General features: G+C 43.1%; 4 protein-coding genes and 1 pseudogene across 4 annotated transcripts; all 5 read right to left on the reverse strand.

The window, feature by feature from the left end:
* Window positions 1-3,049: 3,049 nt before the first annotated feature.
* LOC102698867 (gamma-crystallin M2-like) lies at window positions 3,050-4,254 on the reverse strand. The gene is made up of 3 exons (XM_069196422.1): window positions 4,224-4,254; window positions 3,886-4,128; window positions 3,050-3,381 (listed from the first exon to the last, which is right to left on the reverse strand). The coding sequence occupies exons 1-3, from the start codon at window positions 4,230-4,232 to the stop codon at window positions 3,106-3,108; spliced, it is 528 nt and encodes a 175-aa protein (XP_069052523.1). The 5' UTR covers window positions 4,233-4,254; the 3' UTR covers window positions 3,050-3,105.
* Window positions 4,255-7,961: 3,707 nt separating this feature from the next.
* Window positions 7,962-13,027, reverse strand: LOC102697826 (uncharacterized; annotated as a pseudogene).
* A 3,409-nt stretch (window positions 13,028-16,436) lies between these two features.
* LOC102698026 (gamma-crystallin M2-like) lies at window positions 16,437-18,278 on the reverse strand. The gene is made up of 3 exons (XM_015358293.2): window positions 18,170-18,278; window positions 17,706-17,948; window positions 16,437-16,767 (listed from the first exon to the last, which is right to left on the reverse strand). Exons 1-3 carry the CDS (start codon window positions 18,203-18,205, stop codon window positions 16,495-16,497), a joined length of 552 nt encoding a protein of 183 aa, XP_015213779.2. The 5' UTR covers window positions 18,206-18,278; the 3' UTR covers window positions 16,437-16,494.
* Window positions 18,279-20,543: 2,265 nt separating this feature from the next.
* LOC102695085 (gamma-crystallin M2-like) lies at window positions 20,544-22,331 on the reverse strand. The gene is made up of 3 exons (XM_006636281.3): window positions 22,256-22,331; window positions 21,849-22,091; window positions 20,544-20,874 (listed from the first exon to the last, which is right to left on the reverse strand). Exons 1-3 carry the CDS (start codon window positions 22,262-22,264, stop codon window positions 20,599-20,601), a joined length of 528 nt encoding a protein of 175 aa, XP_006636344.2. The 5' UTR covers window positions 22,265-22,331; the 3' UTR covers window positions 20,544-20,598.
* Window positions 22,332-25,426: 3,095 nt separating this feature from the next.
* LOC102698227 (gamma-crystallin M2-like) lies at window positions 25,427-26,581 on the reverse strand. Its single transcript, XM_006636382.3, has 3 exons — window positions 26,472-26,581; window positions 26,094-26,336; window positions 25,427-25,743 (listed from the first exon to the last, which is right to left on the reverse strand). The coding sequence occupies exons 1-3, from the start codon at window positions 26,577-26,579 to the stop codon at window positions 25,465-25,467; spliced, it is 630 nt and encodes a 209-aa protein (XP_006636445.3). The 5' UTR covers window positions 26,580-26,581; the 3' UTR covers window positions 25,427-25,464.
* Window positions 26,582-27,833: the final 1,252 nt, after the last annotated feature.

Genomic DNA, 27,833 nt, shown 5'->3' on the forward strand with positions numbered 1-27,833 from the left:
CGTGAATGCTGTCCACTTCTGCTTGGTCAGCTGCACTATTGCGTCGCTTTAACTAAAACTGAACTATAGTTGCTTTCTATTCAGTGTGAAGTACCATTGTAGAGCATGCATACATAAACAAAAAGGATTACGAAATATTTGTGCTTTCCTTTGTTGCTTATAATGTTGTAAAGTTACTTTGCAAGGCTGAAATTACTCTTGCAGTTTGTGCATTTTCTGTGGCAATCATTTTGAATAATGTATGTTCAATCCTCTTCATTAAGACTATTACAAACTATAGCGATCAAATAAGGATTTCAGTGCCTTCAATGATGCACTGTGTTTTTTTCTTTTAATATTGATTGCTTTCTTGTGCTTTTTCTACTGTATGTTTGTATTGATAAGGACCACATTCATTGATTGCATTTAATAGATCAGATGTTCCCAGTCCTGATCCTGGTGTCCCACACACCTGTTGCTCCTGTTGATTTTCATTCCATCCCACCTTAATTAGATAATTGTGGCCTTAATTGATCTAAGACATTGGTATAATTGCATTTTGTTTCTTGGCACAAATTTGAGGTTTTATTTGGCTCACAAAATACAATGATTAAATTCTCCAACATGTTGGAGAGCTGGGAACAAACTGTTCAAATTAATGTTATGAAGTCCCTGAAGGGTTTGGTAGTGCCACTGAGGGCTCTGCTGCAGCAAAAACTAGCAGGTGTGCAGGGAACCAGGACCAGGACAGGGAACCACTGTAATGGATGGTCAGTTAGTTTTTAGCTGATAAACGTGGAAAATAAAATGTCAAAGTTCGCAGCCTGTACCCTATAGTACACACACACAATTGTGGATCAAGAGCTGTTGAAGACACTCTACTGTTTGAGGAGGAACTTCTGACATGCTCCGCAGGCATGGCCAGTTGAATGTGGTAATCATCTTGCAAGCTCCAGGGTATCATACAGGAGACTTCACTCTGACTGGACAAGAAGAGCATCTTTCAGTGACCACAGATATTGTGAGGGTTGTTATTTTGCTGAAAAGTGACTGGGTTCTGGTTATGTGTTGCCCTCCCTATCTCACCTTTAGTCTGCCTATTTGGGAAGAGTCACACATGGATAGTGACATGACCCGGGCTCACATATCAGAGCCACAGAGCTCAACTTCTGCTGAAATGACAAGCTGAGCTTTTCACAAGCCCTTTTCAATGCAGTCATGTGAGCAAGTGGCACAGCGCCGAGGTCCTGAGTTCAATTCCAGTTCAGGGGTTCGATCTTTGTGGAGGTTGTGTTTTTTCCCCGTGTTCATTTAGGTTTTCTCCATGTTCTCTAGTTTTCTCCCACAGTCTAAAAACATACTGGGAGCTTAATTGGCTTCTGGGCAAATTGGGTCTGCTGTGAGTGTGTGTCTGTGTGCCCTGCAATGGACTGGCGTCCTGTCCAGGGTGTATCCTGCCCTGTGCCGGTTCCTGCCAGGGTCGGCTCCGGCTGCCCTCTAGCCCTGAGCTGAGTAAGGCAGAACAGAGAATGGATGAATGGATGATTTGATACTAATCTCAATCCCAGAAGGGATGACCAGATAGTGGTAGTCTTGTATTTGACTTCCTGTTCTCTAAGGGTTCTCTATAATTGCCTTCATGTAGACATTGAGTAGGTTTAAAAACAAATCCATGAAAGCCTCACCTTGCCTTTTTTTTCTCTCTGTTAATCAGAATATCTGCCCACTTCTTTTCAGTAACTACTTCATGCTTATGAGGTGACAGTGGTACAGGGCACAAGGCCGGTCCCTCACTCAGACACACTCCCTCGCACACTCACACCGGGGTGCAGATCAGAGATACAGAGCCTCCATCTAACTCAGGCCCCCAGACCTGTGAAGCACTATCTCACCCTTCTTCAGAGCACCTAGACGACATGTAATTATTGTAGTTCTATCAACGACGTGAAATCTGTTTTTCGTTTGGAAGAAGAGAGAAAGAAAAGCAGTGCATTACGTTTTAGAGGTACAGCATAAAAAGGTGAAGTCCAAATCACAGTGGTTCAGCAGGCCAGAGCACTTCCTGGTTCCTGTAGGGTTGACTAGAGAGCATGTGACTCTTCCCCTGGGTGGGACACCAGTCCTCACAGTGACCACCCCCAGCAGGGCTTTTTCCCACTTTCACAGCTGGTGAGCTGGGTTCAAGTAAGATCAAGATACAATAGCACTTTCTGCACTGGACACTTCAACCCACAAACTCAGGCATGAAAATATCACACTGAAAACATTTTGATAGATTTGATAACATTTTAAAGGTGTCTGAACTGCATCTGAAAATATATTGAAGTTTCTCAGAAATATTACAAATAATTGTGTTGATATCCTTAAATGCATATTTTGCTAAATGTGATTATTATATAACGGTAACCATAAACGAATAAGGGATTCTTCTTCTTCTTCTTCTTCTTCTTCTTCTTCTTCTTCTTATTATTATTATTATTATTATTATTATTATTATTATCATCATCATCTCAAAGATCTCTACAGTAACAATGTCAAAAGCGTAAAGTGCCACTTCAATTATCAATACAAGTGACATAGCCAATTTATAACGTTTACCAGCCAGGCCTGAGTTTTACACTGTGGTGGCTTTTTCTTTACCTTTTCATTAAATCAGCTGTAAAACCTAACAAGTCTTAACTAAATTGACACACTGTCTGATTTCTATCACTTGAATTCAAACATTGGTCATTTAACTTGTTCACAGAATTTCATGTTTCAAAAGACCAAGTGACTGCTTTCTAATTCTGTGTAAATAACTGATGCAATCAACGGTCTCAGAGCTCAGGGTTTACTGCTTGCTCACCAAGTTCAGGGAAATTGCAGAACCTGTGGAGAACCAGCCTTAACACCTCCCGTGGTGTGCTTTATCTGGCAGACGGATAGAAAAGCAATCTAATGTCCTTCCTACTTGAGCCCAGACTGGACTCTTCTCTGCTACAACTACTGACCAGCTACGTCTTCACTTCTGGGTTACTGTCTAAAGCACCATGTGCACTCCTTTTGAAGAAAAGACCCAAAGATAGATGTATGAGATTGTTTTTTTTTTTATTGTGTTCTCACAAATAAGAAAGAATTGCTCTTTATTTAACAGAAGTCCATGAGGCGCCGGAAGGAGCCGATCCTGGGGCTCATGCCTCCCCAGTCGCTGAACCTCCTGTACTCTCCGGGCCTCATGAAGTACTGCCTGCCTCTGTAGTTGGGCTGCTCATAGAACATCCAGTATCCATCCATCACATTGCAGGAGTGGATGTCATGGTAACGGAAGCGGTCGTAGACATTGGGACAGTCATCCATGAACTCCATCATCTGGCCTCCGAAGCCTTCCCTCTCGTAGATCCTCATCCTGTAGGAGCCTTGGTACTGTGAACACAAGACATTCCGTAACACGGACTGAACTGGGACTTGCCTTCGTAAGTTCTCAAAATACTAGCATTAGTATTACTTTGCTAAGTGAATCCTAGTTTTTTGTGTTATTGGTTAAAAGCCATACTTTGCAATAGCCATCACAGTGAAACCTTATGCTGCCCACAACTGTCTGAAAAGCTAATTGTTTTAGTGTAAAAACCATTCATTTGGCATTTGCATTATTCATAGTTAAACATTAATTTTTTGTTTTACTATTTGCTTAAAACATAGCATGTGTTTATGAAAGTACTGTGCTTTATAGCACATTCTGTCACTATTTCTAATATTTCAAGTGGAATTTAGGATGATAGTTTTGGCTGTGTGCCTAAAGTACTACTTTCAAATGTGAAATGCATGGAATAGAAAAGCTAATTTAATTATCTGAATTAACATGTGCACTCAATTAACCTTAAATAGCATCCTAATAAAAACTGAGCAGAGCAAGTCTCATAATCTTACATGGGGGATCATCCTGCAGGACCTGATGGAGTCGTTGAAGCCCATCCAGCGCTGGTAGTCGGGATACTCGCCCCTGCGCAGGAAGTACTGGTAGCCCATGTAGTTGGGGCGCTCGTACGCCATCCAGCAGCCGCTCTCCACTCGGATGGAGTTGCAGCGGCTGAAGTAGGAGTGCAGGTCAGCGCAGTCGCTGCTGCACTCATAGGAGCGCCCCCCGAAGTTCCTGTCCTCGTAGAAGATGATCTGCAAAAGGACAAAACATCAGTGTTACTCTACTGTGCTTTTCCATCTACTGTACATCTCTGAAACGACAATCTGTAAACACAGAATCTCTGTACCTTCCCCATGGTGATGGTTGGTGAGCAGATGCTGTCTGTGATCTACACTCCTGCTCCTATTTATACCCAGCAGAAGGGCACGTGAATACTGTCCACTTCTGCTTGGTCAGCTGCACTATTTCATTGCTTTAACTCAAACTGGCCTACAATTGCTGTCTGTACAGTGTGAAGTACCATTGTATGATGTTAGAATGCAACCTATTGTCTAAACCTAAACAGGAAAAACTTTTTTCTATTGAGAATATATAACCATCATTAAGACTGAAACAAAGATGAGCAAAAGTAATGGTGGAAATCTTTTTTAGCATTTTGTAATGAGCATTTCCAGAGGAAATAGGATTGTGCATAAATTATGCAGTGTAAAACAAATTTATTAAACTGCTCACTTCATGGTGATAATCTTGCTTGTTGGCCAAAAGTGCTTTATTTATGCATAGAAACTTAAAAAAAAAGATAAGAGTTGATAATTAAACTCTAAACTAAAAAAGAGAAGAGGAATCAGCATACTGTATGTCATTCACCAGTATACAGCCAGAGATCTTACCTTTCCCATTTTGTTGCTTTAGAGCAAATATAAGATTATATTTACCAAACTTTTATAGAAAAATACAGAGTGGGTTTTTGTGTTCTTCAAATATATGAAGCCGATGAATTAGCAGCATGTGGTTTCCTGTACAGCTCCATTATGATTAAACAATGGTTTCTATCCATACATGTTTGGCATGGTTCCTGTGCCAGTTTGTCTAAGAATAAGCATGACTTTTGATGAGCATGAAGTTCAGAAAGTTGCTGGAACATTGCTTTCACAATTATCACCCAGAAAAGATTCTGGAAGTAGTGAAAATGTGCCATTTAGCCTATCTTGCTGTTTGAAACAAAGGTCATGTTTTTAGCCAAAGTTGTTATTACATCAGGAGACTGTTGTCATGTACTGTAGCTTAGGTTCTTTCAAATAATTAATCCTTAAACAATGATAGTCTGTTAATCTTTTTTTAGATACTTTTAGAATTCATATTTAAACCACATACTGTATACAGCACTATAGCTAAAGTCAACTGTTGTTTCCTTGTTTCCTACAGTATGTATGACAATAAGATTTAGGCGAACAGTCTGCTGGAACTACAGTGCCAGTAAATCCTGTTTATTAATGGGGAGTACTTTCTAAGGAAAGGATGCTCTAAATTAACTGTTAAGGACTTTGACTGACATCGTACTGTACAACGACTTTTTTTTTAAGTCAACGAAACATTTAGTTGCTGTCTTTCAGATCTCTGAGTTTTAATAAAAATATATACTTCAACACTCAAGTACATTTTTTACATCAATCACTTTTACTTGTTAGTTTAGACACAGCCTTCAAACTGCACTTTCAAGGTATTTACAGGTCTCACAAGAGCACCCTGTTGTGTCTTTGTTGTGTCTTTGATGGTATGTAAAGGCACATTGTTGAATCTTGCATTCTTTACACAAATATGCTAAACACAAATAAGGTGAAGTGGAGCCTAGCAATTTATTTTAGATCAGCCCACTTGGATTAGTACTGGTCCTGTCAGAAAAGAGACTGAAATGGGAATTTAATGCCAGGTGTTCAATGCCAACAGAGCGAATAATGTAAACATGCACCCACATGATATATTTACATAATAACAAATGTAAAAAATAAAAAGCTTTGAAAGTGGCTAACAAAAAAATCACTTTTTACACAAATATAAAGAAAGCATAAAATCAAGTTGCTTGTTACAGTATAACCAGTTGTGCATCATACATTTTTATTCAATGACCTGGAAGAAGGACAAAGTTGTGGTGCCACAGTTCTTGGGTCTTCATTTTGAGCTTACTGAGGGATCGTTCTGTGAGGGTTTTACATGTTTCCCCACCCACACGTACACATGGGTTTTGTACAGGTGCCTGCTCGTGTCTGCTCGTTTGTGTGCTTCTGTGTGTGCGCGCTTGTGTTTGTGCGCTTGTATGCTTGTGTGTGCTTGTGAGTGTGTCAGCTTGTGTACAATATGTGCATGGCTGTGTGTGTGTGCGCTTGTATGCTTGTGTGTGCTTGTGAGTGTGTCAGCTTGTGTACAGTATGTGCATGGCTGTGTGTGCGTGCTTGTGTGGGTGTGCTTGTGAGTGTGTGTGCGAGCCCTGTGATTAGCTCTCATTCCATCCTGGCTATAGTACCTCCTTGAGCCCTATGCGTTCCACACCAGCTCAGTTGCACAACAGAGAATCTCCACAGTGCCACCTGCTGCTCAAAACAATCAGCCCAATGAAGCTTCAGTTTTCTGCAGTCTCAAGAATACCCATAGTGACCAGTACATAATTTGGATTTTATATCCTTAAAATAAGAAAACAATTTTTCTTCCTGTTCTTAGAAATTTGTCCTCAGAAGTATGTTTGACAAGTTAATTTGGCCATAGAGGTAGTATTTTAATCAAGAATTAAGAATGAATCAAAACCTTGTTGATGCAATCAAAGAAGATGCAATTTGTGAAGACTGTCATATTTCGGGAACTGAAATGTGACAGGAAGGTTGGGAACAGAATGATATCCCATTAAAACCTGAGATCTGGCAATTTCATTAATCGGTTATTTTTTTAAGTCGCATGGCTGTTTCACAGTGTCACCTCAGCTTGTGTCTGTGGCACTTGGCAAATGTAAAGTATCTGACCTACAGAGTGTGTTTTCACCAGTGTTTATAATAGCCTAGGCATTGCTCTGGATTTACTGGCTCCAGCTTCAGCGCAGCACCAGTAGGTCAGCACAGGCTCCAGCCTGATCAGGATCCCCAGCTCCAGCCTGACTCCAGAGCTGATTAAGGGCTGATCAGGATCCCCAGCTCCAGCCTGACTCCAGAGCTGATTTGAAGCTGATCAGGATCCCCAGCTCCAGCCTGACTCCAGAGCTGATTAGGGGCTGATCAGGATCCCCAGCTCCAGCCTGACTCCAGAGCTGATTAGGGGCTGATCAGGATCCCCAGCTCCAGCCTGACTCCAGAGCTGATTAAGGGCTGATCAGGATCCCCAGCTCCAGCCTGACTCCAGAGCTGATTTGAAGCTGATCAGGATCCCCAGCTCCAGCCTGACTCCAGAGCTGATTAGGGGCTGATCAGGATCCCCAGCTCCAGCCTGACTCCAGAGCTGATTAGGGGCTGATCAGGATCCCCAGCTCCAGCCTGACTCCAGAGCTGATTAGGGGCTGATCAGGATCCCCAGCTCCAGCCTGACTCCAGAGCTGATTAGGGGCTGATCAGGATCCCCAGCTCCAGCCTGACTCCAGAGCTGATTAGGGGCTGATCAGGATCCCCAGCTCCAGCCTGACTCCAGAGCTGGACAGGAGCCCTACTGTAGCTCCATGTTCCTGCTCCCGGCTTTGGAACTGTTCTGACTCCGGTTTGGATTTTGGATCAAGTCATTCATTCACAGAGCTGAGCTCCAGTCTCCAGACCTTCAGTACAGCTCCAGTTCCAGTTCCGTGTCCGGAGCTCAGCTGACAACAGCTGGCTGGCTTCGCTCCGGCTGGGCAGCCCCGACGCTCAGCCAACCCTAGTTTATAATACGCTCATTTCAAATGAATGGAGAACTATTTCTTTCAGATTTCAGACTCTGTATGTCTCCCAGTCTTGCGGTGTATAATTTCTGCCCCCGCTGTACAGTATGTGAGTGCCTTGCAACATGTTTGCATTGGAACCTAGGGAACTAGGAAAGTAAAAATGAAAGAAAAATTACGATAAGAAGCAGAACATGAACATGGTTTAACATTTTATTGATCGGGTGAGTGGCTAAACGATTTATTCATTGGCTGGTCTGGAAGTTCCTGGAGTCCGGAATCTAGCAGATATCCCGGATGCACCTTATGGACCCCACAGCGGGCTTGTCGCTCCCCCAGTCGCTGAACCTCCTGTACTCTCCAGGCCTCAGGAAGAACTGCCTGCCCCTGTAGCTGGGCTGCTCATAGAAGAGCCAGTAGCCCTCCATCACATTGCAGGAGTGGATGTCGCTGCTCGGGAAGCGGTCTCTGACGGAGGGGCAGTCGTCGGTGAACTCCATCATCTGGCCGGCAAACTCAGGTCTCTCGTACATCCTCATCCGGTAGTGCCCTCGGTACTGTGTGGGACAATGAAACGACTGGCTTACTGCAGCGACCCGAACACGTTCTGGCTACATCGCAGAGGCGGGACCTCAGATCCACGTCGGGGGCAGCAGAGTCTGCCAGTTCTCCTGCCACCTGAGCTCTATCTAACATAACTGAAGAAGATCATGGTTTAAAACAGGCAGAGCACTGGCCGCCTAGAGGAGGAGCTGAGGACCCCAGTTTTCAGTGTTTATTATGGGTGTATCTTTCCTGTATTATACCGTATGTACTGTATGCAAATCTGGCTATTCAAATTAGAAAAATAAAGACTGTGTATTAATAGCTAATAAGTAATGTATTTGCTATTTTATTTGTTTGCTCTTTTCTGCAGTCAAGATGAAAAACTTAAACAGAGGAGTGCAGGTGGCATTTCATGGAAACTATGAGTCACGTGTGGAAAGAGGGTTTGGTGAAGAGCCTGTACGTCGAGCTCTTTAGGGTTCAGAAAATATTTTGGAAAATGTGGTAGATGTTGACTGACAAGGAAAACTATGTACTGTAGCTTAGAACGCAGGCAACATAAAGATCTCCTTTGAAAAAAGAGGAGTTAGACAGAAGAAACAGTTTTTAACAATCTGCAAGACACAATTGACTATACAGTAAAAGCAACGTTAGACAGCAGCATAAACCTTTTACAGAGATAAGATTTTCCTTGGCTGAGAGCTGATCTAGACTCCCCAGTGTCCTAGAAGCCTGCAGGTTAGGAGCTACTGTTTCCGCTGGTACATTGTTAGGGCTAAACACTTGCCTGTGGAATCATGCGACAGGACCTGATGCAGTCGTTGAAGCCCATCCAGCGCTGGTAGTCGGGATACTCGCCCCTGCGCAGGAAGTACTGGTAGCCCATGTAGTTGGGGCGCTCGTACACCATCCAGCAGCCGCTCTCCACTCGGATGGAGTTGCAGCGGCTGAAGTAGGAGTGCAGGTCAGCGCAGTCGCTGCTGCACTCATAGGAGCGCCCCCCGAAGTTCCTGTCCTCGTAGAAGATGATCTGTAGCAATACAGCACACCACAGATTAACCCAGTTCGAGCCCCGTAGAAGCTGAGACTTGCTTTGCGATAATTTTGTATTTAATTTGTATCTGTCAGAAAGTGTCATGTAATTACCTTCCCCATGCTGAGTGATAGCCTTGCAGATCGAGCTCAGTAACAATGACTAATGAATCTCAATTTATAACAGATTGCTGAGGCCTCAGGCATTGATATGCTAATCGCGCGGCTGCTGACAGTTAACACCTATGGGCTTTATTTACAGTGGGTTTAATTGTGTCAGATCTGCTAGATCAACCGTGAAATGTATCAGTAACAAGCACTTTTGTTCCACCACATGATCTTCTTTTTCAATATAAAGAGCTTATCAAAGCTTTAATTTTTGTTTCTGGGGTAGGCAGGATCCGCCGTACGCTGCTGAACTGGCTGTGGGCATAGTTCACACTGACAAGCCCCTCGTTAGCGGCGCACGCGTTAGCGTTTCGGGGCTCAGGGCAAGGGGAGCAGGCCCTTGCACACACACAGTGCCCAGGTTTGTGAGTCAAAACGAGATCTTGTCAGTGAAAATGTTTGAAGCACAAGTGAGTAAAGACACATTGCATTGCATAGTTCTTGCAGAGCGACCGCATCTCAAGGCCTACTTGTATCTCACTGGGGTCGCTGGATTTCAGGAGGACATCTGCCGTGTTGCTCTTGAGATGTTTACAAGATAAGTTTGTTTAACAAATAATGACAGTCATTATGTCAATGCTTAAAAATAGCCATTTTTTGTCAGGTTTGGTATGGGAACATTAAGACTGTAGTCAGAAGTGAGGGTTTTGTAGTGTAAAGCAGACAGAGAAATCAACTTCCAAAGAAAGATTCTCAAGATCAGAACAGGACTCAATGAGAAGAGGTCAGGGGAAAATCCTGTAGTACTATGTTACTGTGTAACTGTATTACTGTATTACTAAATTACTGCATTACCATTTATTGTGTTACTGCATTACTGTTACTAAATTACTACATTACTGTATTAACTAAATTACTGCATTACAGTATTATTGTGTTACTGCATTACTGGATTACTAATTACTGCATACTGTATTATTGTGTTACTGCATTACTGGATTACTAATTACGCATACTGTATTATTGTATTATTGAGTTATTGTATTACTAAATTACTTTATTACTATATTACTTTACTTCTTATTTTATGGTCTTCAAAATGTAAATTGTTACATACATTAATTTCAAACACTTTTGAATTAGCATTTAACACAGAGTAAACACCACACTGGACTTGGTGATTAATTAATGTCTAATCCCAGTCTCCGAGTTAGACATCACATAAATGAGGTGTCATTAATTGAGGTGTTTTTAACCCAGGTCTTCATCAGGCGAATGATTTATCTCATTCCTCGCAGTAGTGAGGGGGTCTGGGCAGCCTATTCTCACAGTTAGAGTGCGAGACATATTAAATACTTCACACATACTCAGTCTCTCTATCAAACTCTTTAGGATCTTAACAAAAAACTGGAATGTAGATTTATCTGAACCTTTATGTGCATTTAAATTAAGAAAATAATTCTGAGCTGCCTTATGTTCAGTCTTAAGACCCTGGTTAAAAATGCAACATGCAACACTTCAGCATTCAACAACTTTAATGGCACGTTATTTACAAAACACGTACTGGAGCTGTGCTCGTTAATAGTCAATGACACGTCTGAAAGAGCCGACTGTGGCACATGTCGCACACCAGTCGCGGTATCTCCGGTACTCCCCCGGTCTCAGGTAGTACTGCCGGCCCCTGTAATTGGGATATTCGTAGAAAATCCAGTAGCCGTTCATCACATTGCAGGAAGAAATGTGCCGATGATGGAAACGATCTGACACGCAGGGGCAGTCATCCAGGAACTCCATTATGTGTCCGGCAAAGTCTGCTTTCTCATAGATCTTCATTCTGTACAATCCCCTGTACTGTTGCGAGAAGGTATTGGAACAAAAATGTAAGTAAGAAGCACTGCAATGGATGAGTTGAACTAATTCTCACAGCCTGACCATACACACAGGGCAGCACAAACAGACCTGACTGTCCTGAGTGGACAGGCTCATTGACCACAGCTTGACTATAGACTCTGGCCACAGACAGACCTGACTGTCCTGAGTGGACAGGCTCATTGACCACAGCTTGACCATAGACTCTGGCCACAGACAGACCTGACTGTCCTGAGTGGACAGGCTCAGTGACCACAGCTTGACCATAGACACTGGCCACAGACAGACCTGACTGTCCTGAGTGGACAGGCTCAGTGACCACAGCTTGACCATAGACACTGGCCACAGACAGACCTGACTGTCCTGAGTGGACATCCTGTGCTCCCACTGACAGCAGGGAGAAGCAAAGAGACAGAGATGCACTTTATGTTACGCTGCAAAAAATACTCTGGAATTAGACTAACATTCTTCCCTGAAATAATAAATCTAATCCCAGAATTTCCACAAATGCCATAGTCATAATAGCTCCAATCCTACTGGGAGAGCAAAGGGAATAAACTTGCACCCGAGTATATAATCTCCTATCAGAGCCTAAGGAGGGAAATAATAATGTATTTTTATTATGGAAATATCTAATAATATATATATATCTTTATTGTTCATATCTTATATTAATATTGTTATTCTTTTTTAAAAATGTCAATTGTTATTGCTTTGGCATCACAGTATTTCATCAGTCCAGCAGATAAAGGAAATAAAGAAGATAAGGCTCTTTGAACATGAATGTGAATTTGAAAAGACAGAGCCAATTTAACACTAAAAATGTATCAAATGAAAACATTTAAAAGCTCTCTGTTAAATGTTTAACCACCATTAATCAAAATGCAAATTAGAATTTTCTGCTTTCCATACTTTAACAGACACCAAAAAGTCAGATTCAGAATCAGAAAATAATTTTTAGTTTCAGAGTGCATCATGTATCCCTTCACAGAATCTTTGCAGTAAAAATAATTATATTTGGTCTACGTTAGGGATGCTGTATTATTTAGCAAGGGCTGTGGTATAATGGTCTGGATTCCAGATTCCCCAGCAGAAGGTCATGGGTTCTGATCCCAGGTGGGACACTGTATCTGCGCCCTTGAGCAACATCATCCCCACAAACCACCTAGTGTGCTCTAGATGAGAAAATAACTGGATGTGCTTATTTCAGGTAACGCACAAGCGCCTGCACACCACCAGCTGTGCTTCAGATCAAGAGCACTGGAGTGACAGCGACACACAAGTCCCAACTCACCATTGGCACCATGCGGCAGGACCTGATGCAACTGTTGTAGCCCATCCAGCGCTGGTAGTCGGGATACTCGCCCCTGCGCAGGAAGTACTGGTAGCCCATGTAGTTGGGGCGCTCGTACACCATCCAGCAGCCGCTCTCCACTCGGATGGAGTTGCAGCGGCTGAAGTAGGAGTGCATGTCAGCGCAGTCGCTGCTGCACTCATAGGAGCGCCCCCCGAAGTTCCTGTCCTCGTAGAAGATGACCTGTCGGGCGATAACAAACAGCGATACATTAGCATCCAGGCTATGAGCTCGAAAGGAAGGGAAAAAGTGGAACTACTTCTGGTTAAACAATCCTGGACAAAACTGAACCCAATATGAACTGAAGTTAATTTAAAAGAGGCCCTGCCTTTCCCATGGTGAGAGTTGGTGAGTGCCCACATGCATTGGCCTTAAGGTTTCAGAGCTTTTTATAACAACTCCTGACAAACAACTGCATTGTTATTCAAATTTGCACAGAGGCGTCGGTCAGGGCAGAAGCACATGTTTACCTTTTTGTTGGAACACAACAATATTGGTTCTGAAATATGGATTTGCTGTTGCAAAACAGCAGATATAATTAGTGTTTTGGGGTTTCAACATACAGGAGCAAAGGAAAAGACTAGTATAGTTTACAGGCATCCTCAGCACAATAGAAACTGAATGCCATAGATCATCTCTTTTACATTTAACCTGTTGTATCACAGAAAGTGTGAGAATTCAGTGTTCAGCTCACCTGCAGTCCAAACACATGCATATACAGAGCTCCAAAGAAAGCCTGCATTGGTCTCCCTTTCCATTTCCCATTCTCATTGCCTAGCTGTTGTTTTTTCTCCCCATGGGGAAAGCAGATTGTGCAATGAAATCTAAAAAAACATAAACGCTGAGCCGCTCTGGACCAGTCTTATGTGTCCAGATGGGGAGCTCTCCCAGGAGGTCACTAAATCCTTCATGCACTGCCTCTTATTATGTAGGTTTTGAAAAGTAGCGGTGGTTGGTTTTGACTTCCCTCAAGAGGGAATGTTCACGAATAGGAATGCTCAGAGAAGACAGCAGAGCAGAGACTGACACCCAGCCAGCGGTGATAGTCACTGCGGTCCCTTCTTTTCAGGAAGAACCACGGTGACTATCAGAGGGATGGAAAGCATGTCAGTCAGAAGAGAAGTTGAGATTTGTTTTCCACTCCTTTTGTTCAACATTACCACAGCTCTGCGATCACAATACCGGATCACGGGTCAAAACAGACTGTGGGATGTACTGTAAATGGACGTTTGGGATGGATAACAATAGCAAGTCATTCTCACACAGCTGCACCTAGTCACCATCATCATCAGACTAGCTTGATAAACTGAACTCAAACGCCTGCCCTCACATTCGTCTGCTGTATCCCTCCTCCGCCCCATCTCCACCTTGCAGCTGCCCCTTGGTCACTCGGACTGAGAGGGGCTCAAGCCTCTTCGTCCTGTGGCCAGGAAGCCATCCATTAACCAAGTGGGTTAAGCCAAACTTATCTCACCAGGTATTTTAAGCATTCACCAACATTCAGCTCAAGGATGTCGTTGTCCCTATTAGCACTGGAGATTAAGCGGTAGCCTTCTCCAAACAAAAGGCTAAGAGGCACACCTGAGGGCCTGAATGAATGGAATTGGACAGGAGTTTCGGGAAGATGCCTCTTCTACCGGGAGATTTCAAACAAGCCTGGGAGACGGCCTTGCTGTCTGAAGGACAGACAGAAGGATGTCAATCCGGGTTAGTGCCGAGGCCAGTTAAAGAGGTCTGGGGAGCTCTGCTCAGATCCAGCTGAATTGTGCTGCAATTACTCCGACTGATTTGCACTACTTTGCAATGAAGGAAAAACACATTTAAGATGAGCACCATAAAATATATCAAGTAAATTCACCCGATCAGCACAAGAATCAAAGTAGAAAGAAAATGCTTGAATGAGTCCATTTCATTCTGCGTTGGTGACTCTCTTCCCTCTGGACCAGAACATTGTGCCGCAAGAGATGCTATGCTCTGAATGAGACCATAAACCTTCTTGGACATTAAAGTAGTTCCCATGGCACTGTTTTCAAAAGACTGGAGGCATTAATAGGCATTGGGATCTTTCAGGACGAATAGCACTACACAAATGCAAGTGATTATAATTATACTGCTTAAGGTTAATCCCTAGTTATACCCGACAGAACAACCAAAATTTGTAATTGACCGATTCATACGTCTTGTTCTCATACACCTGATACTTAAAAGCACAAATGTGAGCTCCAGTCCACACAGTGGGAGAGCATCAGGGCTGGAATTTAGTTAACTTGCCATCAACAAGTTGAGCAAAATTGGTACAAGCCTTTTACAGTTCGTGTTCGTGCTCTTAAAAATGTGGATTCTCAGTTTCCCTGGTTATGCTGTGGCATATACTTTTGTTCTAAATTACTTAATGCAAGACCAAATTTAAATTATATGTAAAAAGCAGTATTTCAGACAGTAGAAAAGACTAAGTATGAATTTGTTATTCTATCATAAGGTGGTTCACCATGACATATTTGCATAACAAGAAACACTATTGAAAATACTATATATATATGAAATGATTCATGTATTATTTAGCATTGTAAAAATCTAAAATAGGTTAATTAAGCAATTATTTTTTTTCTAAAAACAAAAGTTCTCTCATATAAAAAGACAATATGCCAGAGAGTATGCAGCTCTGGACCCCACATAGATCCCAGGGGAACCCCTTGAAAAAAGTCTATGGGAAAAATGGAAGAAGCAGTTTTGTTTCTGTTGATGCCATGTGACCACTGTGAAGTGTGCAACTAGGACATGAGCCTCATGAGCTATTCTATCACAGATCTGCACACTTCACTGGACTGAAGAGAAATTAATATTAGGTAAAGACAGGTTCAGTCCAGCGGGAGAGAGTCTCTCCCTTCTTTAATAGTTTTGATTTGTAATATAATTCAAAGACCCTGCATGTTGGATTTCTCGTGCCTAGTGTATTCACAACACCGTAGACAGAGCTTTTTATGTCTGGCATGGAACTTGAGCTGAAAGTTCTAGATGACGTAATCACAGTTACAAAGGAGAGGGCCATGCTCGAAAACCAGATTCCAATCCAAGTTCATAAAATCAAGAAGGTGTGAATGGATGTGAGAAACAGGCCAATCTGCAGGAGCAGAACTGACTGGTGAATGCTGGGATTGCTGACCATACGTCACCTCTGACTTTATGAGGGTGCCTGTAAGACTCTGATTTGGCACATTATCACCAGCTGTGGTTACCCTGTGTTCACCACTTGTGTTCCAATGACGGAGATTTGAAATCACAGTTAGAAAACAAAACAACAGCATTGGTAACCTATTGGGCATCTCCCATAAAATTGTCTCTTTATGACCTCCCTTGGTTTTCTTTCTAAAAGCTCAAGTTGGTTCACGAGCTATCACTCAGTTCAGGTCATCACTAAGACTCTCATCCTGGCAATGGGGAGGTGAGGACTTGTGTGTACCTTCCTCCAAAACATGCATTGTGGAGCCAGCCCACTCTTTTCACATCACAAGCCCTCAAGTGTCTACACCTGGATTAGTTATGATCTGGGTTGTTTGTATTCCTACACTAAAAGAGATTATCATCTGACATTTATTGGCACAGCAATGATGTTTTTTTTCTTCCAATAGAACTCTGTCACCCCATCCAAGCTTCAAGCGCTAACTCAAGAGAAAATAAAGATATCCAATTTCTCTGTAAAAAGCGTTATCAGTTGAGTATTGATACACCAATACACTAAAAGACAGGTCCGAACTGCATGAGGTATTTCAATTGTTTATTGTAGTTTCAGATTGCAGTAGGATAAGGAAGATCAGAACTTTAAAAGTCCATCACTCTCCTGAATGAGCCAATAGTAGCACAACTGGCGCCCCAGTCGCTGAACTTCCTGTACTCTCCGGGCCTCATGAAGTACTGCCTGCCTCTGTAGTTGGGATGCTCGTAGAAGGTCCAGTAGCCGTCCATCACATTGCAGGAGTGGATGTCACGGAAACGGAAGCGGTCGTGGACCGACTCGCAGTCGTCGGTGAACTCCATCATCTGACCCCCAAAGTCACTCCTCTCATAGATCCTCATCCTGTAGGAGCCACTGTACTGTGTTGGCAAACCAGAGGAGAAAAAAAGGTGTAAGGCACCCATTGCAGAATAAAAACAAAATGCATGGACCTGAACCGTCTAAGCAGCTGTTGAAAGTGAAATGATGATGTGATGATGACAATGCATGGAATATTAGATATTAGGTTTACTTTTTTATTTTGTTTTATATGAGCAGGTTTTCCGATAAAGTTTATTCAAAGAATTTGATTTGAACAGCTCAAAAACCTCCAAGAAATAGTCATCTAGTTTTAAGTTCTGAAACCACCCACAGATTGCCGGCTATTGGGTTTGGAATGTGAGAGTGATTTATATTAAAAATATTTAATAATTAAAAAATAAATAAAATTTCCTACACAAAGAGACTGTTACATTTCAGACTTTTCTAAAAGAATTTCTAAAATCATTCTGATTTTACTTCTCCTATACACCTCCTATACACAGAAATTGGCTTTGTAATCATTATATTTTCTATGTTCCATTTTTTTTTACATGAAAGTGTTTACAAAGAGTCCTGATGAATTAACTGATGACAGTTAATTTACAGAAGCAAAAGTTTCCTTATGTTTTATATAAGCATTTTTCTTGGTGAAAGAGTAGCACCAACAATAACTTCATACATTCTGCAGCATTATGTAAATCTATAAAATGCTTTTTCATCCTTTTTTGCAGGCTAAATGAACTAAATGTAAATTGTATAATTATTTTAGCTGTATTTCAAGTGTTAAAAGCACATTATTTTAAGAAAACATTTACTGTTTATTACAATTTTTAATAAAGCATACTAAAGTGAAAGCAGAACAACCTGTTGTATACTTAGATTTGGTATACTTACATGTTTACTTAGAGTGTGGTGTGTTGCAATTAATTTCTTGCATTTTGCACATTCTATTTCTTAGTGTTTCAAATGCAAAAGCATGCACTTATTTTTAACTTACGTGTGGGAAGACACGGCAGGACCTGATGCAGTCATTAAAGCCCATCCAGCGCTGGTAGTCGGGGTACTCTCCTCTGTTCAGGACGTACTGGTAGCCCATGTAGTTGGGGCGCTCGTACAGGACCCAGCAGCCGCTCTCCACTCGGATGGAGTTGCAGCGGCTGAAGTAGGAGTTCAGATCAGCGCAGTCGCTGCTGCACTCATAGGAGCGCCCCCCGAAGTTCCTGTCCTCGTAGAAGAAAATCTGCAGAAAGGGAAAACAATATTTCTTGTTTACACTAGAACACGAGAACAGTTACAAACAAGAATGGGGCCATCTAGCCCCTTTGGCAATTCCTAGAACTACAATAATACATAGAACTACATTATTACATGCAGAAATACATGCAGTGATAACTACTGCAAGTAGAAGAAATAGTATGAGTCATGTAATTAGCCATTATCAACATTTTAACGGCACTGTACCTTAGCCATGGCTGGAGTAGACTGCTCAGGTGCCATCAAACCCCAGAGCGGGTCTTTATATACATACCAAAAGCTTTACAGTGCAGTAACTATTGTTTGTCAGACTCAATGCTTTTTCCAGTCAGCAGCACACATGCTTTATCCCTCATGGTATAGACAGATAACACCACAATGCAGAATGTTAATCCCGGCGGGGGCTTCGGCTTGAAACTCAGCAAGTTTGTATAGGCAGAAATGAAGCGAGAGGTCAGTGGCATGCACAGAGGATAGAAAGTGTACATCTGGGCGTGTCTGCAGAAGTCGCTTGTCTATTGTCCGTGTCTATAGTGGCCTGTGTCCTGGTGCACCAGAGCTAAACAACAGAAACACACAGATAGACCACACAGAAAATAAATTCATGATATACAGTAGGTGTTACTATATAAGAGCTAAGATACACTATGTGTTTATATCAAGTGCACTGTGGGCAATGCAATGTACCAAATTTATTTTCCATTCCCTCCTCCACATAAGACATCTGTAATTGAAAGGGTCTCCTTCTTGCACTAGCTAGCTAATAAACAACACAATATTCAGCAAGTTGAACTCTTATCTCTGGAAACAATCTGCACAAGTAAGAAACCCCTTTAGAATCCTTTAAGGTGGGAGGAAACCAGACCTTCCAGTAGAAATTCACATGAGCCCCATGAAAAAAATGCGAACTACACATAGACAGGCCCTCCAGTTCAGAATCTAACTCAGAGCCCTGGGGGTGTGAGGGGGAAATGTTAACCACCATGCCACTCTGCCACCATGCACAGCATACAGTACGTACTGGTGGAAATGTATGAAGTTATTGTGAAAGAGCATTGAAAACTGGGAACAGAAGGCACATCTTAACACAAAGGGTGGGGTAGTTCCACAACAAGCTGCGCAGGCAGGCTATCAAAGCTATCAAAGCTGATAGCCTGGCGTCTTTTAAGAAATGGCTGAATGAAATCCTTGAACCAATTATCTACTAATTATCAAATTATCTACATGGTCTCCTCTCATTGGAAGCTGTTCTTAAATTGTTATAAAATTGGCAAAGCTACTTGAAATGAGCTAATAACTAGACACCTCTCTGCACTGGTGTCTCATTATTGTGAGCAAAAGATGAAAATACTGGTCACACAAGTAAACTAACAGAAACCTCACATAATTTACATATAGTTCTGTCATAGTAGCTCTACACTTGAAAAAGCGAAACCACGTAACTCAAACCTGTCTCCACAGGGCAGAGCGCTGGAAACACAAGGAGGCACATTCATGCTGCTTCTGGTTGTCAGGCACAATATGACTGAGCAGTATTTTGGCATTTCAGACGTGATCAGAGACTTTTAAATCACTGCAATGTGCCTTAGTTGTAGCATGGAAAAAACTTTTATTCAACAAAGATTTCTTCATTATCCTGTCATGTTTTGGTGTGTCCCATGAGTCCACTACAGGTGCCTGTCTGTTTTCCTTATATCTGATTCACGAGGGTAAATTGATTTACAGCAAAATGGAAAAATGAGATATACACTATTAAGCACATTTCTTTAGTTCCATGCCCTTTTAAAGGTGTCACAAAAATTTACAGCTATTAAAAATACTTTTTACATACACATAAAGCTCAAATCAACTCTTTTCTGGTCAGTTTTGTACATTATGCTATCACATAAAATGATTATTTAATTGTTCAGCAGATCTATGATGGTGCACAACACCACAAACAATGTGTAGGGTTGAGGTCTGTGGGTAAGAGCCGCCCAGCAGTCACAAGTCAGCTCTAGTGCTGACTTCACACCACATAAAGGGGCAGAGCGGTGGCACTGTGTAACGGAAGAGTTCTTTCCGTACCCTATGCGGACGACACAATCCAGGGTAAAGTGAGAAAACACGGGGAAAAAGGCCTGCGGGAGTCGGGAATGGAAACAGGGGGCATGTCCATGGTGTGCTGGTGTACGGGGGGGTGTGGCCGAGGCAAACAATCCTGAAGAAAAGTCCAAAACCGGGCAGTCCATCCAAGACAAACAAGATTTAAAAACGGGAACCGGGACCGGGCGCTTCCAGGTCCCGGACTCGCCTGCTACGGAAACCAGAGCAGAGCCCGGAATAAAGTGAGCGCCTGGCTTTTAAGGAGAACTGAAAACAGGGAGCAGGGCGGGAGATGAGTGGTAAACAAGGAAGGGCTGGAGTGTCCTTAAGAGGAGGTGTTTACGCACTGTGGCTAAGGATCTGCACCTGTGGCTGGAGGGTTGCAACCTACAGCTGCTTCAGTCGTGTGAAATGAGGGAACAGCAAGGTAGGTAATTTTTGGAATGATTGGAATAGTTCATGTTTTTTATTTTAAAGAAGCAAAGGAAACAATTCAGTGTTTTAGATTTTACGTGGTTTATTAAAAAGTCTGTTACAGTAAGGTTCCCGTGCTAGTTGAAGTCAGTGATGCGCCGGAAGGAGCCGATCCTGGGGTTCATGCCTCCCCAGTCGCTGAACCTCCTGTACTCTCCGGGCCTCATGAAGTACTGCCTGCCTCTGTAGTTGGGCTGCTCGTAGAAGAGCCAGTATCCCTCCATCACATTGCAGGAGTGGATGTCATTGTAACGGAAGCGGTCGTAGACATTGGGACAGTCGTCCATGAACTCCATCATCTGGCCTCCGAAGCCTTCCCTCTCGTAGATCCTCATCCTGTAGGAGCCTTGGTACTGTAAGCAGTTAGAAATAAATTACAGGTAAATCGGATTTTCATTCAGGCAAAATTTGCATGAATTAGAAGCATGCATCAGGCATTCAGAATGAAATGAGCACGGTAACATGAAATTATTTTCAGCAACCAATGTGCTATACTTATTTCATAGGTGCAGACAAGAGCTGCTTCTGTTTGCTTGGTTTGCTTAGCTCTATGAAATGTGAATACGTAGCACAGGATCGTCTCAGTTCACAAATTGAACTCAGAAGAACAGAAGACAGGTTGCAGAAGAGATGACGCTATGCAGCCCTGGAACATCTGGATCTGGAACATCTGTTTGGTTGCTCAAAGATCTTATCCAGCCATTTCTTGAAAGGAGCCAGTGTACCAGCTTCAATAACATGACTGGGTCGCTTCTTCTAGACAAGCTCATGGTTTTATTCTACATGTAGTGAAATTTATTTGCTAATATTGACATAATAAACTGGGTCTTTTTCAGTGCTTTTTTTAAATGCTTTTGTGTTCTGTCCCTCATTGTATTTCTTCATCTGTCTTTTTCTCTGACTTTGCATCTGTTCATGTGATGCAGTGATCCACAGTTTCTGCTATTAGTGAGTCTGTGGTCATACACACCAGGAGAAAATCAATCCACAACTTTTATCTTCTTTAAGAGCACTGTTCAATATCATTTGCTCTACGGGTTTTGCCCTCAGTTTAGCCCTAGACAGGCTAAAGGAATGATTGCAACAAGGCTGTAATTCTAACCCTTCTGCAGCACTGATGAACATACCTAGTGGACTGCAGAACTCCCATTTCAGATTCGGCACAATACGAAGCAATCGGGCAAATCAAAGCATTCAGGCAGTTCACAGCACCACTGGATCTCCCACTTACAACACAATGAGCTCACAGAGTTCCACGTGCGCAGAAAGCACAGTGTCCACTGGGAAAGCAGTTCCCTTCTAGAGACAAGAAGGAAAAATAACTTACATGAGGAATGAAGCGGCAGGACCTGATGGAGTCGTTGTAGCCCATCCAGCGCTGGTAGTCGGGATACTCGCCCCTGCGCAGGAAGTACTGGTAGCCCATGTAGTTGGGGCGCTCGTACACCATCCAGCAGCCGCTCTCCACTCTCATGGAGTTGCAGCGGCTGAAGTAGGAGTGCAGGTCGGTGCAGTCGCTGCTGCACTCATAGGAGCGCCCCCCGAAGTTCCTGTCCTCGTAGAAGATGATCTGAAATGAGCAAGTGCAATTATTTTGTCAGTCATCCTGTAACTACTGACGGCGTTAGTCAGAAATGTACTTTACAGTGCAAACCTTTGCTGAAACCTAAATAAAGCAACGGGGGCTTGAAAAAGAGAAGTATGCCCTGAGTTTGTGAAGCCTATGGCGTTTACCTTCCCCATGGTGCAGCTCTGCCAGGTCTCTGCTTACTGCTCAGCGCCTCCATCTCTGGGCTTTTATAGAACCAGCTGTGTGATGGCCACGCGCAGGGCTTTGTCATGCAAACGCCTGATTTTAAAGAACCACTTCTCTGTGTCAGTGGCGGGGTTAAAAACACAGGATTATGATTAGCTGGCCCTTCATGTGTCCAACATTGACCTTGTTGTTCCAACTCAGTTTCTACATATTCATCAGTATTCATAGGGGGAAAAAAACTCTACTGTCGCACATACAGTACTGTAGGTACAAAAAGACACATACTGCATTTCAGCAGAAATCTCAGTCAAACACTGACCAAGACAAAACTGTTGAAAATATGTCAGGAACTTCAGAGCTGTGGGGTCCTTTTCACTGTTTACTAAAGCCCACCATCTATAGATCCCCCATTCAATCCTTTCTTCTCTTTCACTCTGTGTTTTCTACACACTTCTGGACTGGGTGCTGTACACAAGGTCTCAGCATGAGGGGGGCATTGTCACCTAAATCCTCACTTCATTACCAATACAAAGCCAAATGAATTAGAACAGCTATTTTTGGTAATAGTACCTCATTCATTTAGCAGGTGCCTTTAACTTATAGTTAGTACACGGTAATTGTTACTATATATACCAGCAGGAGATTGCAAAATATGACCAATAATAATAACTACTGTGACTATAATAAACAGTACAATCAGGAGTGAACCTGGACCAGTACATTGAAGTGTGTGATGCATCATGCACTAAGTTATGGTTGAAATTAATGAATGTTGGAATTGGTGAGGTCCCAAAAATGTTTTTGATCTCTTTTATTACAAAAGCTCATTCACAGATTTCTGCAAATCAAGCAATAATAATACACTGTGGGCCAAATTCACCACTCACCACTCACACCTGATTATACTTTCATAGGAAGACAAAAGACTTTGCCAAGTGTGTCAGGTGTGTTTGACCCACTTTTAACTGCTTTATCCAATTCAGAGTCGAAGGGGAGCCACAGACTAAACCCGCCAGCAGTGCCACAAGGCAGGGCACACACCAGCACACTGACACCAGGGCCGACTTACAGAAGCCAATTAACCTACAGTACAATCATGTCTTTGGGCTGTGGGAGGAAACCCACACAAGCAGGGGAGAACATACTGTACCAAGTCAGTATATCTATTTATAGCCAGCAGTGTATCACCCTGCAGCTCACAACTAGCAACCTGCTGAAGCTCAGCAGGTGTGAGCCTGGCCACTAACCTGCATGGTAGACTCCTGTGAAAAACTAAGGTTGCTGCTGGAAGAGGTGTTATTAGGGCCAGCAGGGGGCGCTAACCCTGTGGTCTGTGTGGGTCCCAATGCCCCAGTCTAGTGACGGTGTGCAACGATTTCAGTGCAACTGCGCTGCTGTCCTATCCTCGAAACACGGTAAAGCATTTAAGACCCTCGCACTGCCGATGCATACAGTACCTTAATTGTAGAAGCGCTCATATGATCGTTTACTGCTACTGTTGCCATTTAAAAAACAGGACGCCTTCTTACAGGCCGTGTAGGTTTAGAAACACCCAGCCTCAGACAGGAAACCAAAAAGTACTGTAAACGCACTCTCCCGGTTCGGTTTCTGCGGCGTGGGGCAAACGAAAAAGAGCAGATGTTTGGGTTTTCCCCGTTGTATTATAGAGAGAAAAAGGGGTTAAACCTGGGGTAAAGGAGGAAAGGTATAGGGAAAGTCCAACGCGGGGCAGGAGAGCGGATCGCTCCTGTGTAATAACTGTACTGTACATCAAGCTGCAGGTCGCCTGGGTGCTCCGGTCACCGAGTAATTCCCCTGCTTTGCGGAGAGTTCTCCGACTTTCACACATCGCCAGGCCAAATCAACCAGCTTTTCAGAAGAGGATCCTTCGCCGAAATCACCTTCACACGCCTGGACGAGAGAGCCCTGTATGAGACGCATCAGTTCGTCTATTGCATAGTTTTAAAACAAACGCCTCGCGCGGTTTTTATTCAGCAGAAAACAGAAATCCAGTTACATCCATTCTGTGTAGGTCAGAGATTTGCACTTCGGCGCAGTCCTTTAAAAAAACGCGACGGGACAGGTTAGGACTGGAATGATCAGAGCTACCAGAGGCACGGCAGTGGGCGTGGTGTCTGTGTGTGTGATGAAAAGGTGTTCTTGTTTATTTTGGGTTTTTTTGCAGGAGATGCACTTGCAGACGTGGCGAAAGACTCCTGAATGTAAAGTTAAGTAAAACCTTTAATCATAGCCGTTGTCAAAAGTCTCAGGTGTTGTTGTTGTTTTTTATTTTATTTTGTGTGTGAATCTTTATTAGTGTGCTCCTTGTCCTGGGCATAAACTCTACACGTGGCCACTCGTGATTTCTTCACTAGGAATAACAACTGCCGAGAATTAAGTGTGCCGAAAATGCTTATCGAGTGTTTTAGTGGCAGTAAATTTGGCTTGGCTCATGGGACACAGAGGCTGGGAAACCTCTGCGCGGAGTGACCAAGGGGCAGCTGCAGAGGGAGAGGTTGGGGGTGGAGGAGGGATACAGGAGACGACTGAGAGGGAGAGGAGGGGATGACATATTTTTTTTTAACCTGAGTGAATGATGTCACGATTTAGGGCAGCTGAGGCCGATTGATCCTGGCTCTTGTCGTCCCTCCCTTGTAAGCACTGTTTAACCCAGGGCAGTATTACCTATCCAGGCCTGACAGGTTTTAGAAAGGTGAGAAGGGAAAGGCGTTCAGCTGCTCTCTGCCCCCGCCGGGACTCCACCACTGTGGGCGCCTGTGGGCTCCGAGCAGACATGGCAGCACGCCCCAGACAGTGCGGCACTCTGCTGTGCCACAGGACCCAGCCTGCTGTGGCGAGACCCTTCTGCCCTGTTTAGCTTGCAAGGGGGTGATGTCACCCCTCTGTGATGTGTTCAGTAGCACTGAGCCCTGTTACATGTGCTAGAAGTGTTTTTCCGTGTGGGGGCAGTAGAGAGAGGCTAGGTTAGGCAGCAATAGCCTCTGTGATCTTTTCACCACTCCCTGGATTTACTGTGATTCTCTTAGTCAAATAGCAACCAGGTGTGGATCTGTATCAGGTGGCGCGACGTAGGTCTGTATGTTCTTTAATCATGCCCAGAAATTCCCCCAGTCAACAGTCAATAAAAGTATTTTCTAATGACTTTATTTTTAAGAGCACTTCAGGTTTAACATTCAAAATCAGTGATGCGCCTGAAAGAGCCCACTCTTGCACTCATGGCGCCCCAGTCGCTGAACCTGCGGTACTCTCCAGCTCTCAGGTAGTACATCCTGCCTCTGTAGTTGGGCTGCTCGTAGAAGAGCCAGTGCCCGTCCATCACATTGCAGGAGAAGATGTCATTGTAACGGAAGCGGTCGTAGACATTGGGACAGTCGTCCATGAACTCCATCATCTGGCCTCCAAACTCTGCTCTCTCGTAGATCCTCATCCTGTAGGAGCCATGGTACTGTTGGAAAACAGAAGGGGCGTGGTCAGGTATGATAAAAAAACCTAAAGGCATGCCTGTGGACCCTTTATAAAGAGTTCTGTGAGACATTTAACTCAAAATATATAACAAACAGGCATGAAAGCAGTCATTTATTATAGTCCAAATATAAAAACAGAGGGTAATATTTAAGACCTAACAGTTGAAAATCAACTGAAAGTTGAATGTCATCAAGGAATATCAAAGCATTTTATGTGACCGTTTCTCTTCTGTTGAGAGACAAAGATAACAGTCAGGCTGTATAACTGCAATTAGGACCCTGGGAATAAATTTTCTAAATGACATAATTACCACATGCAGAATTAACTTACTGGTTGGATCATGCGGCACGACCAAATGGAGTCGTTGAAGCCCATCCAGCGCTGGTAGTCGGGATACTCGCCCCTGCGCAGGAAGTACTGGTAGCCCATGTAGTTGGGGCGCTCGTACACCATCCAGCAGCCGCTCTCCACTCGGATGGAGTTGCAGCGGCTGAAGTAGGAGTGCATGTCAGCGCAGTCGCTGCTGCACTCATAGGAGCGCCCCCCGAAGTTCCTGTCCTCGTAGAAGATGATCTGCAAAAGCACAATCGCCACAATATTAGAAGAAGGGCTGCGAATGGAAATCCTTCATATTTCAGAAACATTTTTGGTATTATTATATAACAGAAAGATCCAAGACAAAATAGTCCAGGGTTTTTAATTTTTTACCTTTCCCATTTTGACGTTGACAGACTGCCTCTCTTTTCCACGTCTTTTTCGAAGACACAATCTCAACTTTATATAGGAAACGTGAATTGCAGACTGTGCATGGGGCATTCAAACACAAATGTCCGCAAGTCAGCAAGTGCTTAGTTCCTGTGCCATTGTCATTAACTGATGGTTTCATGAAGAGGAAAGAAAAAAAATGCCCATTGTCTCCAGCACCACTATAGTGTACAGCTAATGCAAAACGTGTATTGTAATCCACGTAACAAAGCCTTTGTCAATAAACACGTGCCTGCATCAGATGAGAAAGGCTTTAATTATTTTTATGTTAACCTAATGAAAAAGGTACTTTTGTGTGCAAAGCCTTGGTAACTTTGTAGGTTTAGATGTGTAATGCAGAAATCCATTTTTGTATTTACTTGTGGTTACATTTCGTGAATCTAAAATCCGATCATCTGCAAACATGGCAGAGAGTAAGGAGCATGCAAGAAAGTAGACTTGGGATGAGTTCTCACACATCATCAGGTTGTGTCTAGAGCAGCACAGATTCACATGCGGTCAGGAAAAGAAAAGCAGAAATTAGCCTTTCTGAGAGATTAGATTTTCATCCATTTGTCCTGCAAACTTTTGAGGTTTTGGAAAGGTGTGCAGTGTTTCCTGCTTCCTGATGTCCTGGCAACATTGATTGGGCTGTAGGAGTGGAGAACAACCTGCACAGCCGTGTGTTGGATGCCAGTACCCTGGCCAAGAAACAGCTGCAAGAGATTCTCGGATCAATTAGCTACAAGCATCCAAACAGGCTCAATGGGCTGAATGGCTTTGTCTCGTTTGTGACCTGTCTTGTGCTCTTATGTTCTCTGTGCTGCCTGTTTAGCTTTGTCATCCATGACCTGGGAACCACAATTTTGGAGAACCTTTAAAAAGACTGATTCTTCAACCAGCTTAATATTAAATTATCTTAATATTGCAGTGTAATTATTCCTTAATAAGCCTAAATACTTATAATATATTTGCTTCTTAACGGTACAGTGAAGGTCCTAAGCAATGTAAGTAATAATTTTTTTTATTATTTTTAAATTTAAATCTGTCATCTGATTGCACTCTGACCCACAATCATGAATACACTAGGTGCTATATTCATATCACATTTAGATAATAAGAGGATGTCTACTGTTCATTTAAGTAGTATTCAGTATGAATGTTGTATATTAGATTATAAATATAAAAATATTGTAACACATACGGCCTCCATTGCTTGTGAGAGCCGGCTTACCAGCGTACCGCCCTTCCCTGTGAATAGCAGGGACCGCAGCCACTGGGCTGAGGGGAGATCTCCCTTTGGCTCAAGAGGCTGGGTCCCTGTTG

The sequence above is a fragment of the Lepisosteus oculatus genome, chromosome 12 (genome assembly GCF_040954835.1).
Source record: "Lepisosteus oculatus isolate fLepOcu1 chromosome 12, fLepOcu1.hap2, whole genome shotgun sequence".
Taxonomy (NCBI): domain Eukaryota; kingdom Metazoa; phylum Chordata; class Actinopteri; order Semionotiformes; family Lepisosteidae; genus Lepisosteus; species Lepisosteus oculatus.